The sequence below is a fragment of the Peromyscus maniculatus genome, chromosome 9 (genome assembly GCF_049852395.1).
Source record: "Peromyscus maniculatus bairdii isolate BWxNUB_F1_BW_parent chromosome 9, HU_Pman_BW_mat_3.1, whole genome shotgun sequence".
Classification (NCBI taxonomy): Eukaryota; Metazoa; Chordata; class Mammalia; order Rodentia; family Cricetidae; genus Peromyscus; species Peromyscus maniculatus.
Window position 1 is genome coordinate 61,532,599 of NC_134860.1, and position 21,702 is coordinate 61,554,300.

Consider the following 21,702-nt stretch of genomic DNA (forward strand, 5'->3'; position numbering starts at 1 on the left):
AGCACTGGGGCCAGCAATGTGCTGAGGAACCTCATCAGCTGTCACGTGGAAACCTGGGAGGTGGGTGAGAGACAGCATCATGAAGGAAGGATGCTAATAGGCTTACAGGATTCCACAGTCACCCCCTGTCTGGGGTCTCGGGGTTGGCTGGGTGTTTTGTGTGCAGCATGCAGCCCATGCACACACCCACACGTGCCTGTGCCTTGCCATCCTCACCTCCAGAACGGTCTTATATGCCGTCTCCTGCTCTCTGGAGAGTAGAGGGCACAGAGCCCAGCTGGATCTCTGAGAGACCAGGCCCTAGAGGTTCATGGGAAAAGGCCATTTACAGTCCAGGGCAATGACCAGGAGGCTAATTTTAACCACGAGAGCAGACTGACCTTGGTACTGGCAAGGGCTTCAGCAGAGATGGCCCTAGATGGTACCCTGGCCCTTCCAGAAGGCAGCAGTCTGAGATAACGCACTCCCCTGGCTCTCCTACCTCCCCCCACTCCCTGTCAGCTGCTGGGCAGCATTCTCTCCACCTCATCAGTCCTCAGGAATCTTCCTCCAGCCCCGAGACTAGCTCCCGTCAGCCTCCATCAGCCTGTGCTGCCCACACAGACCTGGTGGTCCAGGGGCCAAGGTGCAGGGTGGACATGAGGGAGAGCAGGTTGGGGGCTTGGGGGAGCTAGAATCTGGCAGGCTAGACCCCCAGGTGACTCCAGGGAAGGTGTTTCATGGCCTGGTTTTCCACTTTCAAGTGTGTCCAAAGGAAGGGAATGTGTATATATTGATGATGTCCTGCTGTATACAGAACCCTGGGCCCGGAGCTTCCCGAACATCACACAGATTCTCCTTGAGATGGAGAAGAGAAGTAACTGTCCAGGGTCCCAGAGCCCAGCTGAGGCAGAGCCAAGGGGTGACTCCTTCATCGCTGGTTCTTCCATGGCTTGACCCACGCACGGCAAGGGAGGGAGCCCCAGTAAGATGAGGGCTGAGCTCAGGCCCTGGGAGTTCTGAGGCCGTCGCCTACCCAGGTTCTTTCTGTGTTATCTGCTTCCTCTTCTCCCAGGACACTAGCTGAAGAAGGCTCTGCAGAGTCGGGGAGAGGCTCAGCCCACCCATCGGGGTCCCAGCCAGGAAGACTGGCAGGAACCTCACCTTCAGATCTTGGTTTGTTCATCACAGAGTGAGAGGGGACGGCAGCCTACACCTGAGGGCTGAGAAGGGACCTGAGACACCGTGACACACAGGTGGCACTGTGGGCCTGGGAACTGTCTTAGCATCCTTGTTTGGGAGCACAGCATCCTTGCTTCACGGAGGGGTGAAGACAGAAGCCCTCCTTGGGAGGGACCCTGTCTTGTTCCTGGATGCTTCCCTTCAGGGTTAAGTGTGACCTCAGAAAGTAATAAAGTCGCCACCTTCCACGACAGCCAGATACGTGCCGTGTGCGCCCGCAAGTTTAACTCAACAGTGTGCTGGACACTCTCCGGTGATGTCAGGCGGAGCTGTGACTGTACGGAGCCTGGGATGGTGACCTCGTGAAGAGGGACTCTTCAGGCCAGGGACAGCTGGGACACCATCCAGCCGCAGAGCCCGCCAGGCTAGAGGCCTCAGCAGTGCTGGCCTCTCTCTCCTCCTTGCTTCCTGTCATTTTCCATGACCCCTCAGTTCCCTTGCTGACCTGGAGTTTGCTTAACCTCTGTAAAAATATTTCCCGAGACCTCATTAGTCCTGGGGTATACCCCTTGCTCCCCATTTGTCACACGAATGTTATCCTCGGTGCCTATGGCTGAGTCCTATGGTGCTAGGCATTCGACTGGTGCTGAGAGTCAAGGTCCCGACCCCACTTCCTGGGGGTACAGTGGTGAATCATAGTCTGGATGTCTTTCTGTATGCTGTCTGGATAAGTGAAGACGTCGAAGGCCAGACAGACAGCACAGGAAGGCCCTACAGACGGCAGTGCTGTGCTGGCCCAAATGCAGCTCCTTTGTAGGATGATTGCTCTAAGGACACTATCCTGTGCTCTCACAGAAGTGTCTCGCGGCTGGCTAGGGAACAGGACCTCTCAGAGAGCGGCCAGTCTGGTTGGGAGAGTTCATAAGAGTATATTTCATCACGTATTTCCACTGTCTGAAGATGCCAGAGCAAGCCACCATCTGTGGCCAAGAAGCTGAGGTAACTAGCTGAGCAGATCTCACCATGCCACCTCAGATCCTTGGAAAACACTCATTTGGCCTCAGTTTACCATCTGTGAGAGGCACGAGCTCATGCTGGAATAGACAAGAAGTTTCCAGAAAGCATCTCTGACTGTGTTCCGTTATCTTCTACAAGGCAACCACAGAAGACCTACAAGGGTTGCATTGAATCGGAGGAAACTCAGCTTCTCTCTTGATCCAGCATACCGTGGGCGTCCTAACCCTGGCACCGCCACGTTCTCTCTCCAAAGATGGTTGCCTCTCACCAGCTGTGTGGTAAGTTAACTTAGGCTCCCTGTGCCTGCCTGCTTCCTCATCTGTGGCACGAGGACCTCCCGGGGTTTCAGAAACGGGCACTTCGTACTCAGTGTTACTTATAAAGGTCCCGTTTGCATGGTGTGAAGATTCTACACGGTGTGGGGCATGAGCCTTTCTTTAGTGGTGCTCCAGACTCAGCTGGGTTGTGGCCTATGCCCATGAACCTGTGGGAGGTCTGGGTGTCCCTCTGGTTTCCTGCTCTGCCTTCTGCACTGTGTCTCTCTGTCTCTTTAGCCCTTCGAGACAAAGCCTCAGAACAACACACGCATCTTGACTGATAGTGACAGATCTGAGTGGGGATGTGAGCATGTGTGCATCAGGTCTACCTGGGGACATCTGGTGAGAGACATCTGGAGGTTCATGAATGGATCCCAGGACAGTGTGGGGCCAGCCCATCAAGCAGGGTCTGAAGAGGTCTAGTCAGGACTTGCACAGTTGGACCTCCCAGCCAGGCCCACAGCACTCCCATGCCTGGAGACTGGTGTCCAGTGGGACAGCAGAGGGCAGAGGCCCCAGGCACCGGGAGACTACCAGCAGTGTGTGATACAACTCTACAACAGCAATACACCTCTGGACTGAGGCTTCCAGGGTCCCAAACCAAGACAACTTGGATTATTACAAGTAATGTGGGACCGCCCCCCCGGCCCCGCCCATTAGCACAAGTCCTTTGAAAACAAACCAAAAGAACAGAAAGCCACAAGTGCCACAAAGATGTGGAAGAACTGGAACCTGGGACATAGAGGATGAAGAAAAATGATGTGACAGTATATTGGTCTCTCAGAATCAAGCCTCTCAAGTGGCCATGTACTCCAGCAATGGGTCCAGAGGACACACGTGTTCACAGTTGGGTTATCACAACATGTCTACCAGCAGAAAAGGGGAGGAAGATAAAGTGTTATGTCTGCTAACCGGAATAGTACTCAGCCTCATAAAGGAGTGGGATTCTGACCCATTCTGACCTTGGATTTGCAGTTGGCAGAACAGTGAGCAATGAATGCCTGGGTGCAGCCACTGGGTCACAGGAGCCCCGGTGAGCCCCACTGTATCTTCAGAGTGTTCCTGAGTTCTTCAAACAGCCCTTCATCAAAGGTATGTCCCCACCATTGACACCCAGGGAACTGCAGGCTTGGAGGAAGGAGGAACCGGGTCACTTACTCAGTCACACCCCTGGAAAGTGCCACCCATCCCCTCCTGGCTCTGGATAAATGTGCAAGGAAGCCGGCGAAGTTCAGTGGCAGAGGGTGAAGCCCTGAAGGGGGTTGCATGCCCAAGAAGGGGATCCCAGAAAGTGATGGTATGCAGTCACCCTGGGGGACCTGCCAATCAGAGCTCCCAGGCTGCTCAGTGACTATAATACGAGCAGGCATTCCTACAACTTCCTCTAAGACAGGCTCTGAAATGAGTGCTGTGCACAGGTGAACTGCCACCACAAAACCGCACAGCACACCTGGGGTGTTCCCATTTCACAGATGGGGAAACTGAGGCTCAGAGGTGTGACGCACTGTACCACATACCCTGTGAGAGAAAGTGCTTGGACTTTATCTTATCCCAGACATCCACTGTCTCTCATTCTGTAGGTTGGTGTGCCCCGGTTCTGGGAAAACAGACACTTATCTCAGGTCATAATGGTCCTGGGCTTCCCAGGCTCAGTCTGTATCCTTCATCAGAGCTCTGGGCAAGGGGACAACCATTATATGGCCAGATGTCTCAGGGACAGACCCCTTGCCAGTATCTCCATGGCCACCACATGGTTGGGAGAACACAGCCCTCCACGGCCACCTCCCCTCCCGTTAGCAAGAGGAGTCCTCCCCGCAACTGATGTTTTCCCTAGTCTTATTTTCTCTGCTTCTCCCGCTCTCTTTACATACCCTGCCCCCACTCTCCTGTATCACCTTCTGGTTGGGATGTGGAAGGCTCTTTGTTCTGTATAAATTTGTGAACAAGAACACGTGAGAGAACAGTCTTTTGCAATGCGGGGAAAGTGCGCCCCCTTGTGGAGACAACTCTTCCTGGTCTGTAATGGGCTCCTGCCTCACCTGGCCCAGGATGAAGGGCGAGGGCCTCTCCTTTGCCACAGTGAGCCGGCCTTTGACGCCACCTCTACCCCAGAACTGGGAAGAGGCACGGAGCGTTCACATGGAGCCAGAACTCTTGGAAAATAGTATGTCCCAAGAGCCCACTCAGATCAGCTGCCCAGATCTGGACATATTTATATATGTCCATTATAAATATGCCCCCTGGACATATTTAAATATGAAGCCACAGGGGGTGGAGAGGGCTTAATGAGAACACTTTGCTCTGCACACATGAGGACTTGAGTCTGAATCCCTAGTGACCATGTAAAATGCCAAACATCACTATGGGTGCCTGTAACCTCAGCATGCAGGGAGGCTTAGGGCAGAGGTACCCGGAGATCCCTAGGTCAGGAAGACTATTCTGTATAATTTGGGCTTGATGGATCAGTGCTCTTAAGCTTCTGTGGAACACAGAGTATAGCGTGTGAACCCCGATGTAAAGTGTGTCAATATCGGCCCCCCAGGAGGAGCAAGCATGCTCACTATCGCAAGATGTTAATAACTAAAAGGACCGAGGGTTTATGGTTTATGGAAACTGGACTCTTTCTGCTTATTTTTCTATACACTTAAATTGTCTCCCCCCCCCCCACGGACCCTATATAAACAAATCAGGATGCATGGGAGACAGAAAAACAGGGGAGAGAGTGTCGCCACACTTGGGGAAATCCCCACCTCATCTCATGGTTTTCTGTCCATGTTCTGGGGTAACCCAGAGCTGGCTTCCTTGGAGCCCAGGAGGTCCAGACACGAGGTTTGTGGGGTGAGATCGCCACCTGCTGGCCAGGAAAGACATTGCCAGTTGTACCCAGTGTCCTTTGCTGGGTGTTGGATGGTGGGGTGGCACTCAGGGTGCTCCCCACCTTCTACACACACCTTGTGTGTCGCATCTGATTGCGTTATCATTAAAGACCTGGAGAAAGGTGAAACTCTCAGGAGTTTATTAAAGAAAAGTCCCAAAGTGCGGGGGCACAGCCAGGCCAGGGCTACCTGGAGGACTGGCCTGTGGTTCTGCAGCAGCAGACAGGGAGACCCTTGCTATTGAGGCTCTGGAGGTCAGAGGAGTAGGGGCTCTGGTCACCTGCCATGAGTCCCCTTCTAGGTAAGGACTGCCTTACACACTGCCCATCACCAACAGTTCAGACTCCGCTCTCAGCACCCTCCCAGGTCCGAACACAATTGGAGGTAAGTTCTAATACAACCCTTCCTTGTTTTACATGCGAGGAGCAGGAGACACAGAGCAGCTCGGTATCTTGCCCAAGGGCACACAGTCAGTGAAGGGTGGACCGAGGCTCTGCCTCGAGAGCCCGTGCCCTACCGTGAAGCCACCTTTGTCCCCTGGTTCCCTCAACGGAGAAGTAGGTATGTCATTCCACAACCTGTCTGGGCTGGAGGAAGAGCCAGGTGTGAGCATGTTAACCCGAAGTAAGCGTCCAGCAGGAGGCTCGGGAGGGAGCCCCGCAGAGCCCACGGGTGGCTAGGGCTGCAGCTCATACTGGCCCTCCGTGGCAGTGTAGAAGTCTTCCAGCACCGACTGCAGAAACTCAAAGGTGGGTCGCTCCTCTGGCCGGCTCCGCCAGCACTCAGTGATGATGTCACGGTACAACTCTGGTGGACACGCCTCCGGGCACGGCATGCGATAGCCATGCTCTAGGCTTCGGATGACCTCGGGGTTGCTCATTCCTGCAGGAGGGTGGACAGGGTGCATCAGGGCAGGTGGTGCCCCAGGAGTGTCGTGACGGGCCCTGGGGGTGGTAGACCAGCACTAGATGGGAGACAGCAGGCTCTGACACACTATGGCCAGTCTAACCCTGGAAGGTCACATAGGTGTCGGGTCATACCGTTTTGTTTTTTTAAACAGGGTTTTCTTGTATAGCCCAGGCTAACCTTGAACTCAAGATCTGTCTGTCCCAGCCTCCTAAGTGCTGGGATCATAAGCTTGAGCCATTACATCTGGTTCTGGGGCCATCTATTTTTTTTTTCTAATCTGTGTGTGTGAGAGTGAGAGTAGAACAATGGGCAGAGGGCAGAGGGCAAAGGGCAAAGGGCAGAGGATAACATCCAGTGTCTTTCGTTGCCTTAATTCATGTTTGAGATAGAGTCTCTCTATGTTATTTGCCATTGCATACTCCAGGCTAGGTGGCCTTTGAGTTTCTGGGGTCTCTCCACTCTCTCCCCCATCTCACTGTAGGAGTGCCAGGATTACAGACCTGCTCTGCTGTGCCCAGAGTTACCCCTGGGTTCTGGGGAACCAGGATCAGGTCCTCTATGCTTGCCTATCAAGCACTTCACACACACACACACACACACACACACACACACACACACACACACACACACACACACACACACCCCTGAGCCATCTCCCCAGCCTTGGTGACATATTTAAGGATGCCTTTTACTTTACACTGTTTGGAGAAGAGCTGGGAAGGAACTGGAACTATGGGGTTTTCAGCAATCATAGGCAGCTTCTCCTGGATGTGCATTCGCTATGGAAGTATTCGCTGGAGGGGGATGCTGTGGAAAACAACCACCCATAGCTGCTGCCTGGGCTCTCCTGACTTGGGCAGGAGTCCAGGTCCTCACCTCAGGACAGAACTTTGGAGATCCCACCCTGAAGGGTGATGTTAAGCTGAAAATCTTGTCCTCAACCTACAAGCTGTCTTATAGCATTCACTGTGCTTGCTCCTGGGGATCCATATGAGCTCTTTGGGAGGAAGGATGAAGCCCTGTGGCCCTGAGCAATGCTAGCAAGGAGACGGAAGCCCACAGTCAAAATGCAGGTCTGGGCCTTAGTCCCTGTGACAGGACCCTGCCCTGACCAGTATGTGGTACCTGTGATGGGACCCTGCCCTGACCAGTATGTGGTACCTATGATGGGACCCTGCTCTGACCAGTGTGTGGTCCCTGTGATGGGACCCTGCTCTGACCAGTGTGTGGTCCCTGTGATGGGACCCTGCCCTGACCAGTGTGTGGTCCCTGTGATGGGACCCTGCCCTGACCAGTGTGTGGTCCCTGTGATGGGACCCTGCCCTGACCAGTATGTGGTCCCTGTGATGGGACCCTGCTCTGACCAGTGTGTGGTCCCTGTGATGGGACCCTGCTCTGACCAGTGTGTGGTCCCTGTGATGAGACCCTGCCCTGACCAGTGCATGGTACCTATAGGTACCGAGCCTGGGGAGCCACCCTGAGGATGTTCCAGGAGGATGGTGAGAAGTCCAGGGGGCAGTACCTACCTGGGTAGGGAACACGTCCATATGTGATGATCTCCATCAGCAGGACTCCGAAGGACCATACATCAGCCTTGATGGTGAACACCCCGAAATGGATGGCCTCTGGGGCAGTCCACTTGATGGGGAACTTGGCCCCTGCCAGGAAAGCACATTAGCCCTAGGGACCGCCAACTCTCCACCCTCATCCCATAGGCTTAGCCCTGTTTTCTCAGTCTCAGGAGCCAGCCTGAAGTCCCCTGAGGAGAGGTATGGATCCCCAGGCCTTGGCTATCCTCCTGACTCTACCACTTAGGGTGCGTCCAACCTACAATGCTTGCTTGCTCAGTGCACTGAAGTCTTCCTGCAAAGTCAATTCTCCTCCCTTGTATTAACAGAGCAGAGCTCCATGGCAACCCTCACTCGGGTGCGAGAGTGGGATGATTATGTTTTAGTTAGGGCCACGTCTTCCAGGGTGTGCTCCATGACCCCCTCCTTCCACAGGAGGTTGATAGGAACTGGATGGGAAAAGTATTTTCTCAACTTAGTCTGGGGATCAGCAGGTGAGACAAGGGCTCCTCAGTTCCTTTACTAGATTCATGTGCTCGGGAGTCTCCAGGTCGGGGAGGGAGATAGTTCAGCATTCCAAGGCCGTTAGGAACAAAGGGTCCCAAGGTGCTCCTTTGCATGAGATGCTTCTCTGCCCAGCCTCCCTCCATCCAGGGAAAGGAAGCACTGCACTAGCCGGGAAAGAGCCCAGTGACATGGCAAACACAGGCCCGTGGTCTCCCTACCCATCTCCAACACCAAGGAGACGTTCAAGGGGGCTTCAGGGAACTGAGAAGTGCAAAGGCCTCCCTGTGGGTGGGGGGAGAGTCTGCTCACCCTCTTGGGCAGTGTATTCACTGTCGATGATCCTGGCCAAGCCGAAGTCAGCGATTTTGCAGCCCAGGCTCTCAGACACCAGGATGTTGGCTGCCCGCAGGTCACGGTGGATGGAATTCATGCGTTCAATGTAAGCCATCCCTTCTGCGATCTGAGGGGACAGGTCACACGGTGAAAGGCAGCAAGAATGGAGCCCGCCAGCCTCACATCCCCTGCCAGGTGATGAGGAACAAGGCTGGGTGGGGAGGGGGGGCGCAGAGAAAGCATCCACCCCTCCCCATGAGACCAGCGCAGAGCCCAGGGCAGCAGAGAAGCTGCTGTCAAACACCCTAGGCTGACATCCACACCCTGTCCTCCCTTTCCAGGCAACTGTCTCCCAGGTTCTGCTGACCAGGGAAAGCAAAAGAAGGCTGGGGCTGAGGGAGGGAGAAGAAGGGATGGACAGGGTGTACAGGGATAGCAGGGAAGCACAGGGTTGCTCCCTCAGTGGACACTTCTCTCAGAAGAGCCAACGACGCCTTGGAATCACTAACTTCCAACAGGCTGTGTCACTTCCTGGGTATCGGGGAGGTCACAGTTCTGACCTGGGACTTGAGAAGCCATCTCTAGCACACAGAGTTAGGGTCAACGTTGAAGGCGCTGACTATGACTGAGTCCCTGAACCTGCACCTGCCCTAAGGTGAGAGTGGAATCTAGGGGAACAGAGGTTCTCGTAGAAGAGGAGTCTTGTCTGTCCCGAGCACCTGAGCCAGGTCATTAAGGCTTTGGTCACTCACTGATAGATGGATAAAGTGACCTCAGTTCTCTTCTGTTCCTGCAGGCTGCCGGCCTCTGAACGGATCCTACTTGCCTAGGAACTCAGGTACATACTCTCACAACCTTCCCTTGTGGGAGGGTCTTTATGCAGTGGGGTTAAAAGAGAATGGGCAGAGAGAGATAAGGAAAAGGAATGACCTGACCCGAGATAAGGAAAGGCTCCTGACCAGCAAGTGCCTGCCTCAAAGCCAGTGGCCAGGGTTAGCTTTCTGCACCCACCCTACCAGCCGCCTCAGTAGGTCTCTGCTACCCCAGTGGAAAAAGACTCTGTGACCTCAGTTCCTGAGCTTGATGCCAGCTGCAGATAATACGGGACAGCGTAGGAAGTCACAGTGGGCAAGCGGGCATGTGGGGTAAAGTGTGGGCAACAAGGCTCCCCTTCATAGCTCTGTATGTGTTGACAGCATGTCTCACGGGCTGACCACAGACCACAGCTTTCTTGCTGAGAGTTCCAGTTTTAACAGCTGCACTCAGAGCCACCAGATGTGTCTTCCTGCCAGTTAGACCCCTCAGCTAGAATCCCCAGGGGAGAAAGACACCTCCCCATCTTGATTCTGCTCTCTCCTCACAGAAGCTGGAGACTTCTATCCATGGACTCAGAGGGAACCAAAGGTCAGTCCAGATGAGGTCTGGAATTCCCTGATGGTAGATGTGCGTGAGTGCGTGCATACATGCGTGTGTGTGTGTGTGTGTGTGTGTGTGTGTGTGTGTGTGTGTGTGTAGGAGGTGTTTCTAGAATGTTATGTCCCTTGTACTATACATGGATCATGCCTGCCAATGAGGCTAGGGCCAGTTCCAGGGCTGCATCAAGACTTGGGAGTTCTGGGACAGGATGGATGCGTTGAAGAACAAAGTCATAGCAAAGCATGACTGCCTACCTACTAAACAGAACTCTTGCCTACACCCTGGCTTTCCAACACCGGATGCCATCTCTACCTTCCTAATATCCCATCATGGCTGCCCAGAGTCGGAACTACATTTCCCAGACTCCCTCGCAGCCAAGTGGGTCATTGAGGCAAGTGGAGTGGGGAGGACATGTAAGAGCAAATGTAACGGGAATGTCCTTAGAGTGAAGAAGGTGGAATTTTATCCCCATCCCCTTCTTGCTGGCTAAGAAGAGGCAGGGGTGGGTGGTAAAGACAGCAGTCATCTGACATCGTAAGGTGTCATTCCATGCTAAGAGTCTGTGCCCAGCAGAAGACATCAGTGGGCAGAGCCTCTCATCTGTCCACCTCTAGGTGCTTATACATTTAGAACTTCAGGCTTTCTGTCCTTCACAGCCCAGCTCACATCTGACCAACACAGCCTCTCACCAGGGGATTCAGTATAGTCACAAAGCACAGAGGGGGTATCATCACTCCAGGATTCCTCTGCCTCATAGTTCACCAACCTGGGCTGACATGTCAATCAGCCTTGGAAGGGACAATCTGCTACCTTCATCGGTCTTCAGAAAATCCAGCAAGCATCCTAGGAAAAGAGAGACAGTGAGTGCAAAGTGGCTAGACCCCGGCTCTGTGGTCCTGGTCGGTGGAGGGTCTGCCTATGTCTGAGGAGCCTCATACTTCATGGGAACTAGCCCCTAGACTTCCAAACGTTAGTTCTCAGCCAAGTTCAGGGACCTGTCTGCGGTCTCTTAGGTCAGCAGAGCTGGAGTTAAATGCCAGTTCTGGGCCTGAGGTTAGTGTTCTTTCCAAGCATGATGTTCCCACGTGTCTTCCTAGGTCCATTTCCCTCCTTGATGGAAACTTCCCTTGAGGGAAGCATGAACAAGAAGACACCAGGAGGGAGAGCTGGAGCTTGTAAAAACAAACAAACAAACAAACAAACAAACAAACAAATAAAACGAGACTACTCCACTGCCAGATAGGTGCCAGGAGGCAGGCACCCAGCACAGTCTGTGATGCCAGCTCCCGTGGTGACAATTATTATAATTAGCATGGTCACATTGAGGACCTGCAGGAAGCAAGGTAACATCAGGGCCATACGAAGGGCGAGGTCCCTTAGGCAGAAGGTAGAGCCAGGTCTGATCTCTGGTCAACTGTCCCCTGTGGAGACACTGCAGAGGCCGCCTGACCTCATACAGAGGCTGCTGGGCCCCATTTCCCCTGACACCCGTTCCTGTGAAATGTTCACAGGCTTGGCAACGTTCCCATAACTGGGAAGAGGTGGAACTGGGTTCCACCTTTGGATGCCCAGCCTATGGCTCTTTCTACTTTGCAAGGCTCTGTCCATCACAGTGGGGATCAAAGTATGATGTGTGTGCTGCAGAAACAAAAATGAGGTTCTGGAAACACAGGGCATGCTCTGGGAGTAGAAAACATACTCCAGAAGCAAACTCCATGCTCTGGAAGGCTGCGCTTCCCAAGCTGAGAACAAAGCTCTGTGAAGATGCTTCTCCCTTGTTTCTCAGCTCCCCGCCTCATACGATAAAGCTTACAGATCCCCCATAGGAACCCCCAGGTCAGGCCAACCCACCACCATGCTTCACTCTCGTTTCTGCCCTCTCAGCCTTGTCCTGTAGAGAGAGGAAGGGCCCCACCTCTGGCCATGTACTCCGTGACAATGTAGATGGGCTCTCTGGTGACCACGGCGTAGAGACGGACCAGCCTCTCATGCTGCAGGGTTTTCATCATGTTGGCCTCGCCCAGGAAAGCTTCCGGAGACATGGTTCCCTCCTTCAGGGTCTTGACGGCCACCTTCAAATTGTTTTTGTAATAACCTGACAGGGCAAGGGAATGGAGGAGCCACTCAGGCATGGGAGGAAACCCTTCACCACAGATTCAAGCCCTACTCTATGTGGGCCCAAGGTCCAAGCTGGAACATGCTGTTCCTAAGAGGAATGGATGATAAGAGAGCATGTCTTGTGTAAGATGCCAGCCTGTCTCTACAGACCCATGATGGAGCCTCAGGCTGTGGTGGGATTCATGCAGTCTGGGGGAAATAGGACGACATCCACTGAAGGGTATAGGCAGTAGCTGGGGCTTGCCCTTCCCAGGGTTTTGAGCCTTGTGAGGACCAGGTCTATAGCTCCAGCTAGAGGTGCCTCAGTTCTGGGTGTGAGACTCTGGGAGGCATCAGAATGGGACTTAGAAGTCGTGGAGCAGAATAAGGCAAAGGGCCTTATGTTATGCTTGGAAAGTGTTGTAAATACACAGCAGCAGCAGCAGCAGCAGCAGCAGCAGCAGCAGCAGCAGCAGCAGCAGCAGCAGCAGCAGCAGCAGCCGCTATGATGGAATGGTGTAGGCACTGGGGTCTGAGCTCCCACAGTCACACACCAGCAAGTGTGGCTTCTGTTTGCACAGACCCCAGAGCTCCTGCCTCCTGGCTCTTGCCTCCCAATGCCTGATGGATGGCTTCTGAGGACCTAATAAAATGGTCAAGTATACATAAGTCAGCCACAAAGCTAGCATCCAGTTGAAAATGAGAGTAACTGGTTTAAAATTAGGGAGAGCTGGATTCGAGTCTCTCCTACTACAAGGAAAAGAGAGCAACAATGCGGGTTCCTTGGCATCTGAGTCTTATTAGCTCATCTGTAAAGCTACATAGCTATGCCTCTGTCCCTCACAGGCATCTCAGGGAAGGGGGCGTGCTGCCCATATGGAACTGTCTGCCTCCGTGTCCACTTCAGGCTCAGAACACCGAGTAGAGTGAGGGAACCTGGGATGCCCACAACTCACCCATCCAGACTTCTCCAAACTGCCCAGACCCAAGTTTCCGGACCAGCTTAAGAGACTGCCGGGGGATTTCCCACTCATCCTGCGCCCAGGGGTTCTTCGGGGCTGGGCTCACACAGGGCAGGGTCAGTCTCTGGCACAAACCATCTCCCTTCTCTGTGTCAGGGAAGAAAAGAGAATCTGGAGGCCACCAGAGCAGACTTCCCTTAGGAACCACACTGTCCCCAACCGTGTCCCTTGTCTCCTCCCTCCCACTGTGGCAGGCAGGACATGATGTCTGGAGCCTGCACTCTCCTCTGAGACTGCAGGTCCTTGCTGCTTCCCAAGTAGCCCCATGTCAAGCATTAGGCCACTGATCTTAAATCATTAAACTGAGACTTGGCAATTCCTTAAATCCGGCTTGGCAGACACCGCCCCCCCCTCCCCCGCCGCTGCCGCCACCACCTCAGTTGATTCATACATTTTGTGATCGTACAATAGAGAACCCAAGAGTTCTCTGGGACCCTCGTGCCCCGACACCTCTTACTGGAATAATGCTCCACCAGGGCCTGGAGGGTGGGGAAGGTGATCCGTGGGGAGATGTAATAGCCACCGTCGTCCAGTGAGCGGATCTTATAGTGCTTGACCATCTCACCCTGGGTGGTGACATCCTTCACAGACAGGGAGAAGGCACCTGGAGGGTTAATAGACACATGAGAAGTGAGGCAGGAATGTAAATCCAGGACAGGGTTCCTGTGATCTGAAAAAGGTACCCCCAATTCGGTATTCTGCTCTCAGCCATTTCAACACAAATTCCCTTTCCTTTTGTCTTAACTCTCTACTCTCCCATTGGCTAACTGACCCAGACTTTCCCTCAAGTCCCCACACTGCCGGGGAATCAGGAACTCTGGGACAGACAGGACCGTTTCTCAGCTACACATGGGTCCTCTATCGGGGTGCCTGAGATACTGAGAAATGGAGGGTCGCCGGGGGACTTGGAGCTTTAACATCTTTGACTTGAGGCCTGATGACTTCCCCAGAGAAATGGCCAGTCGGGGCCTCCAGTTCCATGCCCTTCCCAGAAGCAGAGCAAGCTGTTCCCCAGAGGTCTTTCCAAATTCACACTGTGTTTTACAGCCTGTGTTGACATTTTCATACGGACAAGGAAGCAGGTGGCAGAGGGGTTAGTACACAGGAAGGAAGAATTTTCAGCTAAGAAACGCCTTTCCTTGAGCCTTTATAAAATGCCTCTGCCCAGCCCTGTGGCCACCACAGAATTTTCAAACTCTTTATTTGCGAGACGGGGACATTGAATGGAGGCCACCTGGAGAGGTAGCAGCAGGCTTTGGGGTGAGGGGGCACTCCACCCTCCCTGTAGACATGCCCTGGAGGAGCAGTCCCACCCTCTGCCACAAGGGGTCAGGCCTGGACACCTCTCCGCATGAGGACGTTGATCCTGTGCGGTGCTAATTGTTTTGGGTGTTTTCCTATCTCAAGCCTCTTCCCTGCTTGTGTCTTTCTTGGCCAATGTGACCCTCACAACCTCGTTGCGAAAGAACGCCAAGAGGCTGCGCTCCTGTCCAACACACCTTGAGGGTGCCACAGCCCTCGCCCCTGGACCCTAGATTGGATACTGCAGACCTCCCCACCCCACCCTGCTCCTTGCCGGCGTGCCTGGGTCTCTAAGGACCCAGAGCGGGCACTGTGGAGTTGATCATCCTCACGCCAGCACAATGAGGTCAAGAGCTTTTCTCGCCAGGATGCTGCACCTGTGTAGTTTCCTGGCTCTACGCCAAAGCATCTCTTTCTTTCCTTCACTAGATACAGCTCCTGAAGCTTGAAGCCCTCCAAGGTCCTGCCTACCTTATGGCAACTGAGTATTCTTAAAGAGCACCCCAATACCGTCAGCTCCATGTCCATGGGACCTCCTGCCTTTGGGAAGTCTCTGGGCTGCCTGGGGCATATGGAGAAGTATGGATTTGTTTTTGTTTTTTTCCAAAGCAGGGTTTCTCTGTGTTGCCCTGGCTGTCCTGGAACTCACTCTATACCAGGCTGGCCTCGAACTCACAAAGATCCACCTGCCTCTGCTTCCCAAGTGCTGGGATTCAAGGTGTGCACCACCACATGGTATGGGTATTTAAACACTTGTTTTTATTGTATGTGTATAAGTGAGTTTTTTTTTTTTTTTGCTTGCATTTATGTGTACCGTGTGTGTGCAGGGCCCAGAGGCCAGAAGAAGTTGTCAAATTCCCTGGATTGGAGTGATAGACATTTGTAAACTACCATGTGGGTGTTGGGAATTGAACCTTGCTCCTCTGGAAGAGCAGCAAGTGCTCTTAACCACTGAGTCTTCTCTATAGCCTCACCGTTTTTTTGTTTTGTTTTGTTTTGTTTGTTTGTTTGTTTGTTTTGTAAGAAAAAATGTACTTTTAAAAATTCTTTTGACAGGTTTTTTTTTTTGTTGTTGTTGTTGTTTTGTTTTTCAAGACAGGGTTTCTCTGTGTAGTTTTGGTGCCTGTCCTGGATCTCGCTCTGTAGCCCAGGCTGGCCTCGAACTCACAGAGATCTGCCTGCCTCTGCCTCCCAAGTGCTGGGATTAAAGGCGTGCGCCACTGCCACCCGGCTAGTTTTGACCCTGTATAATGAGTCACAGTCATTTTCATTCACCACCACCCTCTCTCAACTCCTACTCACCCCTACTAAACCCTTTCTTCACAGATCCCTTAACACTGAGTGGTCCATCTACCTTTCAGCTAGGATGTTAGTGGATCCTCACATAGAAAGCAATAACCAGCTGCTTGAGAAGCTGAGGGGCATCCCAAGGGTCACATGGGGCATCTGTGGCAGCTTCTTGCTTGGCTTGCAAATAAAGGCTATGGCTTTGCAATGGAGGGTGGGATGCTGCTTCGAAATTATGAGGAGCATGCGTGTACACATGGAGAATCGCACGGTGTTGAATGAAAAGCCACAATAGACACAGCACTGTGGGAGGCTAGAAGGGAGTGAAAGTTAACCCAAGAAAAGAGGAGAGGCCTCTCGACCAACCAATCACCTCTCAGGGAAGAGCCAGTGGAGGAGTGAGGGGCTCTTCTTCTTCTTCTAGAATCTTCTGCCTTCTGGCTGTGGTTACACAGGGGTCTACCTATTGCTCTGTATAATTTATATCCACTCATGGTGTTTTGAATGCATTGTACATGCTTCCTACTTTATAATAAAAAGGATATTAAGGAGCTGGGGTGGAGTTCAGGGGTAGAGGGTTCAGAGCTGGGGTAGAGGACTTGACTAGTGTTTGAGGTCCTGGGTTTGATTCCGAGAACCACAAAAACAAATCAAAACCAAAGCCATTAGAAAGGAGTGTCAATTGGATGTGGCGGCACAGGCTTGTGATCCCAGCTCCCAGCAGAGGCAAGAGGAGCAATACAAGGTTAAGGTCAGCCTAGACTACATAGCAAGACTCTCTCAAAAAATAATAAATAAACAAAGAGAGCGATGGGGGAGAATATTATTTAGAAAATGTCAGGAGAAGGGAGGGAAGAAGAACAGTGACCCGAGGCTGGAGGCAGCAACTGACTCAGTCCCAGACAGATTTGAATCCCTGAGTCTTGAGTGTTGGCTCTGATTTTGTTGTTGTTTGCTTGGTTTTTCAAGACTGGGTTTCTCTGTGTATCAGCCCTGGCTATCCTGGAACTTGTTTTGTAGACCAGGCTGGCCTCAAACTCACAAAGATTCACCTGCCTCTGCTTCCCACGCGCTGGGATTACAGGCGTGCACTACCACACCTGGCAGCTTCTAATTCACCAGGCATTGGCCCATCTACAGCTGGACACAGGCCACTTCCCAGCCTCCCGAGACCTGCCAGCCTCTGCCCAAGATGCTTTTTAAAGATTCTCTGAGCTTCTTGACTCTTTAATTCCAAAATGTGGCCAGGGACTGAGAGCTTTATGGTACCTTTCCTTTCTCAGCCCCCATCTGCCTCACTTCGCTAGTCTGACCACCACAGCATAGGGCTTTCCATTCCCCCTGCCATCCAGGTCCCAGCGGTATCAGTCTTGAGGCCAGGAGAACAGCGGGTGTGGACAGCCTCAAAGCCAGCTCCCAGGCAGGGACACAGGACAGAAGCCATGGGGAATCCCTCCCACTCTAGACTGAGGCCTCAGTGGGGCCTCCCCAGGACCACGCACAGCAAGTGGGACGGTGAGGTTCCCGGACTCACCTTTATTGCTCTCACTCTCTCTGATGAGGAAGGCGCCAGCCTTGTTCATGGGAGCCAGCAGCTGCCTCTCGGCATCCTTCCGGCTGATGGTCCTGAAGAACCATCTGGAAAACAGCTAGAGTGAGTGAGCCTCAGAGTTGGTGACAACTCCCCCCCAAGTCAATCCTGAGGTGTTCCTCACATCTCGTTCAGTTAGATGCCCATAAGTCCCTGCAACCCTATTCCATCCCATCTCCCATCATCCTCCAGGCTCATGTTTTCCCTGAATGAAGTGAAAACATGGGTTAGGTGATGTCTATTAGTGTCAGACTGCAAAAATCACACCTGATCCACTACCCTCCCCCCGCACCAGATGTAGTCATGAGGTTGACATTTTCCTGCCATCTGAGTGAATAACGGTACTGCCAGGGGCTTTTCTGGGCCTGGATTCCTTCCAAGTCCCCTGTCTTCAGTGTGAGGCTTTTGTCACTTGCGGTCGGATGTAAAATGCTCCCTCCAGGCTCGTATGTTTGAGTATGTGGTTCCAGCTAGTGGTGCCGTTTTGGAAGGTTGTGGAACCTTTAAGACATGAGGTCTAATTGGAGGCCACGGGGGTGGCACTTGAGGTGACAAGCCAGCTCAGCTTCCCTGCTGGAGCTCTGGCGAATTCCTGGCCCAGTGAGATGTGAGAGGCCCCCCAGCTGTACATTCCTACCACCATGAACTCTACTATGTTTCCTACCACGATGGACTGTACTCTCTTAAAACCATGAGCCAAAATAAATCCTCCCTTAAACTCTGTGTGTGTGTGTGTGTGTGTGTGTGTGTGTGTGTGTGTGTGTGTGTGTTTTAATAGTGACAAAAGACATAACTAATACAACATGGTTCTGGAGAAAGACCCAGGGCCGACACAGGGTGTGGGAAGGGAAGGGAAGGAGGCAAGTGTCACCACCGTGAGATGGTGCGTGCCCCTGTCTCTGCACCATGTGGGGGAGTAGGTGAGTGGCCTGGGTGGACCTTGGAAGTTGGTGATGAGAATGCTGAAGAGGCCCTCTGGGGACGGTCCCTAGAGGGGGTGGAGGACACAGAGCCTTGCTGTGGATTCTGGAGGGGACCAGACAGGATAGCCTCATCCAGAGAAGCCGGGAAGCAGGTGGCTCTTCTTTCAGACGGGAAGACAGACTTCCTCGGCATCCCTCAGAGCGTTAGAAGACATCCAGAACCTATGACTCCCAGCCCCTCGCCAACAGCCACCATTAAGTCACGTCCTGGCCCTGCCGTACTCAGAGTGGCTGGGGCAGCCCTGCCACCTCTGGCTTGAGGCAATTTATCCACCTACTTTTCTACTTCCAGAGTTTCCACTGGGGCCACAAAGTTGCTGGGCACATAGCCTTCTCTTCCCGTGATGAGTGACCTGGCCAACCACCAGTCTCCAGCGCTAGTGGGAAGAAGGGGGGACAGAAACATGACAGAGGCTCCCCCAAGGTGTTTTGGGCTGCTCCCGGCACACCCCCCAAAAAAACCAGATCCCACTCTGGTAGGAGACAGGATGGCAGAGACGGACGGATAGTCTGGTGATAAGGAGGTGCTGTGTGAGTGGCCCATCCACTGTGCCGAGCATGTGACAGGCAGGAGAGGTCCTGGAGCAGAGCAGGAAGGGAGGACACATTGCCTGGACAGTGTGACTGGCCTGAGGACCATGTCGTTTATTAAGCAGCCCCCATCTTAATGGGTGGAAATGTCCAAAATTATGGAATGAGTTGGGACTAAAACAAAACCAGGAGGGCTGCTGACAAGGGAGGACCTGGAAACCCATGTAGGGTCAAAGGTCAGGGCACTTATGGGTTCAGCTCAAACCCACTGCAGAACTTTAGGAACCAATCAGACCTCGAGGTTCCGTGACATAGGCTTGAAGGGCGGAGGGAGGGAGAGGGAGAACGCGGGCAGACATTGACATTGGAGGGTGTCCTGAGAAAGAACACAGGAAATAAGCCAACATGGAGTTCCTATGTGGGGTCCAGAGGGGCTTCATGTTAGATTTTAACAGCAGAGCAGAAGGCTGGAAGTGGAAACAACCCGGCCAGAAAGACCTGGAGGGGAGGACAATGGCTCCAGCTACAGAGAATACTGGGAAACAGGAGGCGGGTGTGGCGATGTGGAAGACCCTCAAGGGGCGCCCCGGGGGTGTGGTGGGTGAATGAGGGAGGCGGACAATGGGGGGGTCCTGTGCTGACGGGGGGGGGGGGGTATTCTAGAAATTTACCTCTTCAAGACCTGGAGTTTCTCCCCCTTCAGCACCTGCAGGTCCCTGTCATTCACGGCCGCGTAGTCAAACAGGGCCACCACAAAATGCTCCTCTGAAAAGAACAAGGGAAAGATGGCTACCACTGTGACCCACAACAGAGGTGGAGGTCTGGGGGACGGTGTGGTGCAAGCCATCTTCCAGCTCCCAAGAGGATTAGTGGCAGGGAAGCCATGTGAGGCTACTCTGTGGACAAGAAAGGGGGAATTCTCAGGAAGTGACACCTAGACCCATCCATGTCCAATCTAGGAGTAGGCTGGCTCTCAATGTCTGGCTCATCTTCCTTTCAGACCTCAGGCCTGGGCAAAGATTTGGGAGGGTGGCTACATGGAGGCAGCCATTGCCAGCCCTCAGAGGGCTTTAAGCCCAAGTCCGGGATCCTGCGTCCAGCCTGCCTCTGACGCATCCCCTCAGCATCCTTTCCCAGCCTCTATCCCAGAGGTCATGTAACCACTCTATTCCTGCTCTCTCCATGGCATTTGTGCCCAGAGCTTCCCAGTGCCCCTCGGCACTTATCCTTCCTGGCTCTGTGCCTCTCCTGGAGGACTGTTGACATGCTGGAGGCCCTGAGGCAGCAGTAGGCTCGGGAGCATGGAGGACTACCTTTCAGATGATCACGGTTTGGCACCAGGGACCCCTGAACACCTGGCAGAATCTCTTGGAGACTTGTAGCTTGCAGATGACCTAGCATTGTCATGGATGAGTGGGATGGCCTGAGGCTGGGACCTTCCCTTGGTGGGAGGAGGTTTGGCATGAATGACAGGGGTCCCTGGCAGTGTTGAGACTCAGATTTGTGCCAAAGGCTCAGTTACTTTCTTCCCCTAAGCTTCCATTCTGAAGAGGAGACACCACTCCCTGTTAGAAAGTGAGGGATCACCTGTCTGATGGGAAAGATGGTGACCTTAGCCAGGGAAGGGACACCAGTTTCAGCACTTTGCTCATAAAGGTAACAAGCTGGCCTCTCTCAGGACAGGAGAGGTGTGTTACCCACTGTGACATCTTCCCCTGTCCCGGAACACAGCAGTTTGCATGCTGCAAGCTCCACGTCCTCTGTGAGTGAGTGAAGGGATGGCTGGTGTGGATGGGTGACGGGGATGCTGTGGAGGCCAGTTCTGAATGAAGCCCCATCCAGGGAGCCCTCGAAGCCTGAGTCCTGGCCCAAGAGGAGGCTCATTCATTATGTGACCACCATAGGGTGGAGTCTGGGATGAAGGAGGAAGGAAGCACGTGTGACTAGAAGGTTTCCGGTGGAGACTGGACATAGATGGGAAGAGGCAGGCAAGACGTTGTCCTCCATGTGGACCAGGCCTTGTGCTGAGAGGGAAGGACAGAGCAGTCCTGCTGCCCTTTGAGTCTGGGGGCTAGAGTCTGCCAGCCAGGTCTCGACAGTGCAGATGCACTCCCGTAAATAACTCTTTCCTTGGTCTCCTTTGCGGCTCACAAAGAGGTTCTTAAGCTCCCAGCCTCCCCTGCTCCTTTACAGCCCTATAGGGCTCGCCCCAACTGCTCTGGCAACACAAGATGTGGCCTGGAGAGATGCCCCAGTGCCCCATTCCTACCTTGATCTGGTTGCTGGTTCGGAGACGGAGGGGCGAGGTGGTTGAAGACAATCTCGGGCAGAAATACAGAGTTAGTGAGCAGTGCGCAGCAAAGGTAGACTGAGGAACTAGAGATCCAGTTGGCAAACTGGAGATCCAGTTGGCTAAGTAACCTGTGGGGACCCACTCCAAGGAAGGACAGTGGCCACCATATGGGGATACTTAGATAAATTCTGTATACACCGTCAACTCCTTGGAGCACCAGTCACCCAGGCCACCTGCCATCCTTGCCTTGACCATGTATGGAGTTAACCCAGCTTCAAAGGAAAAAAAACACTGCCACCTTCGTTAAAATCCTGGCTCTACCATTAAAGAAGACATTGCAGACAGGTATTTATTGGCAAAGAAAAATATCTTAAAATTGTGTTTCCCAAAAACTCAATCAATATTCACTGGTGTCTATCCCAAGGGTTGACTTCTGTTCACTTGTACCAGGACACAGTATGAGGATATGCCCAGTACAATAGTAGTCACACA

At 53.1% G+C, this 21,702-nt stretch overlaps 1 protein-coding gene across 1 annotated transcript in view; it reads right to left on the minus strand.

Moving 5' to 3' along the window:
• Positions 1–5,494: 5,494 nt before the first annotated feature.
• Blk (BLK proto-oncogene, Src family tyrosine kinase) overlaps positions 5,495–21,702 on the minus strand; it is a 46,034-nt gene continuing 29,826 nt past the window's right edge. Inside the window, exons 3-13 of the mRNA XM_042284247.2 lie at positions 21,187–21,238; positions 19,589–19,682; positions 18,665–18,763; positions 17,347–17,450; positions 13,681–13,827; positions 13,158–13,310; positions 12,020–12,199; positions 10,871–10,947; positions 8,665–8,815; positions 7,807–7,938; positions 5,495–6,253 (exon numbers count right to left, since the gene is read on the minus strand). Of these exons, the coding sequence (XP_042140181.2) occupies positions 6,048–6,253; positions 7,807–7,938; positions 8,665–8,815; positions 10,871–10,947; positions 12,020–12,199; positions 13,158–13,310; positions 13,681–13,827; positions 17,347–17,450; positions 18,665–18,763; positions 19,589–19,682; positions 21,187–21,238 (1,395 nt within the window). The 3' untranslated portion in view covers positions 5,495–6,047. The remainder of the gene's footprint in view (positions 6,254–7,806; positions 7,939–8,664; positions 8,816–10,870; positions 10,948–12,019; positions 12,200–13,157; positions 13,311–13,680; positions 13,828–17,346; positions 17,451–18,664; positions 18,764–19,588; positions 19,683–21,186; positions 21,239–21,702) is intronic.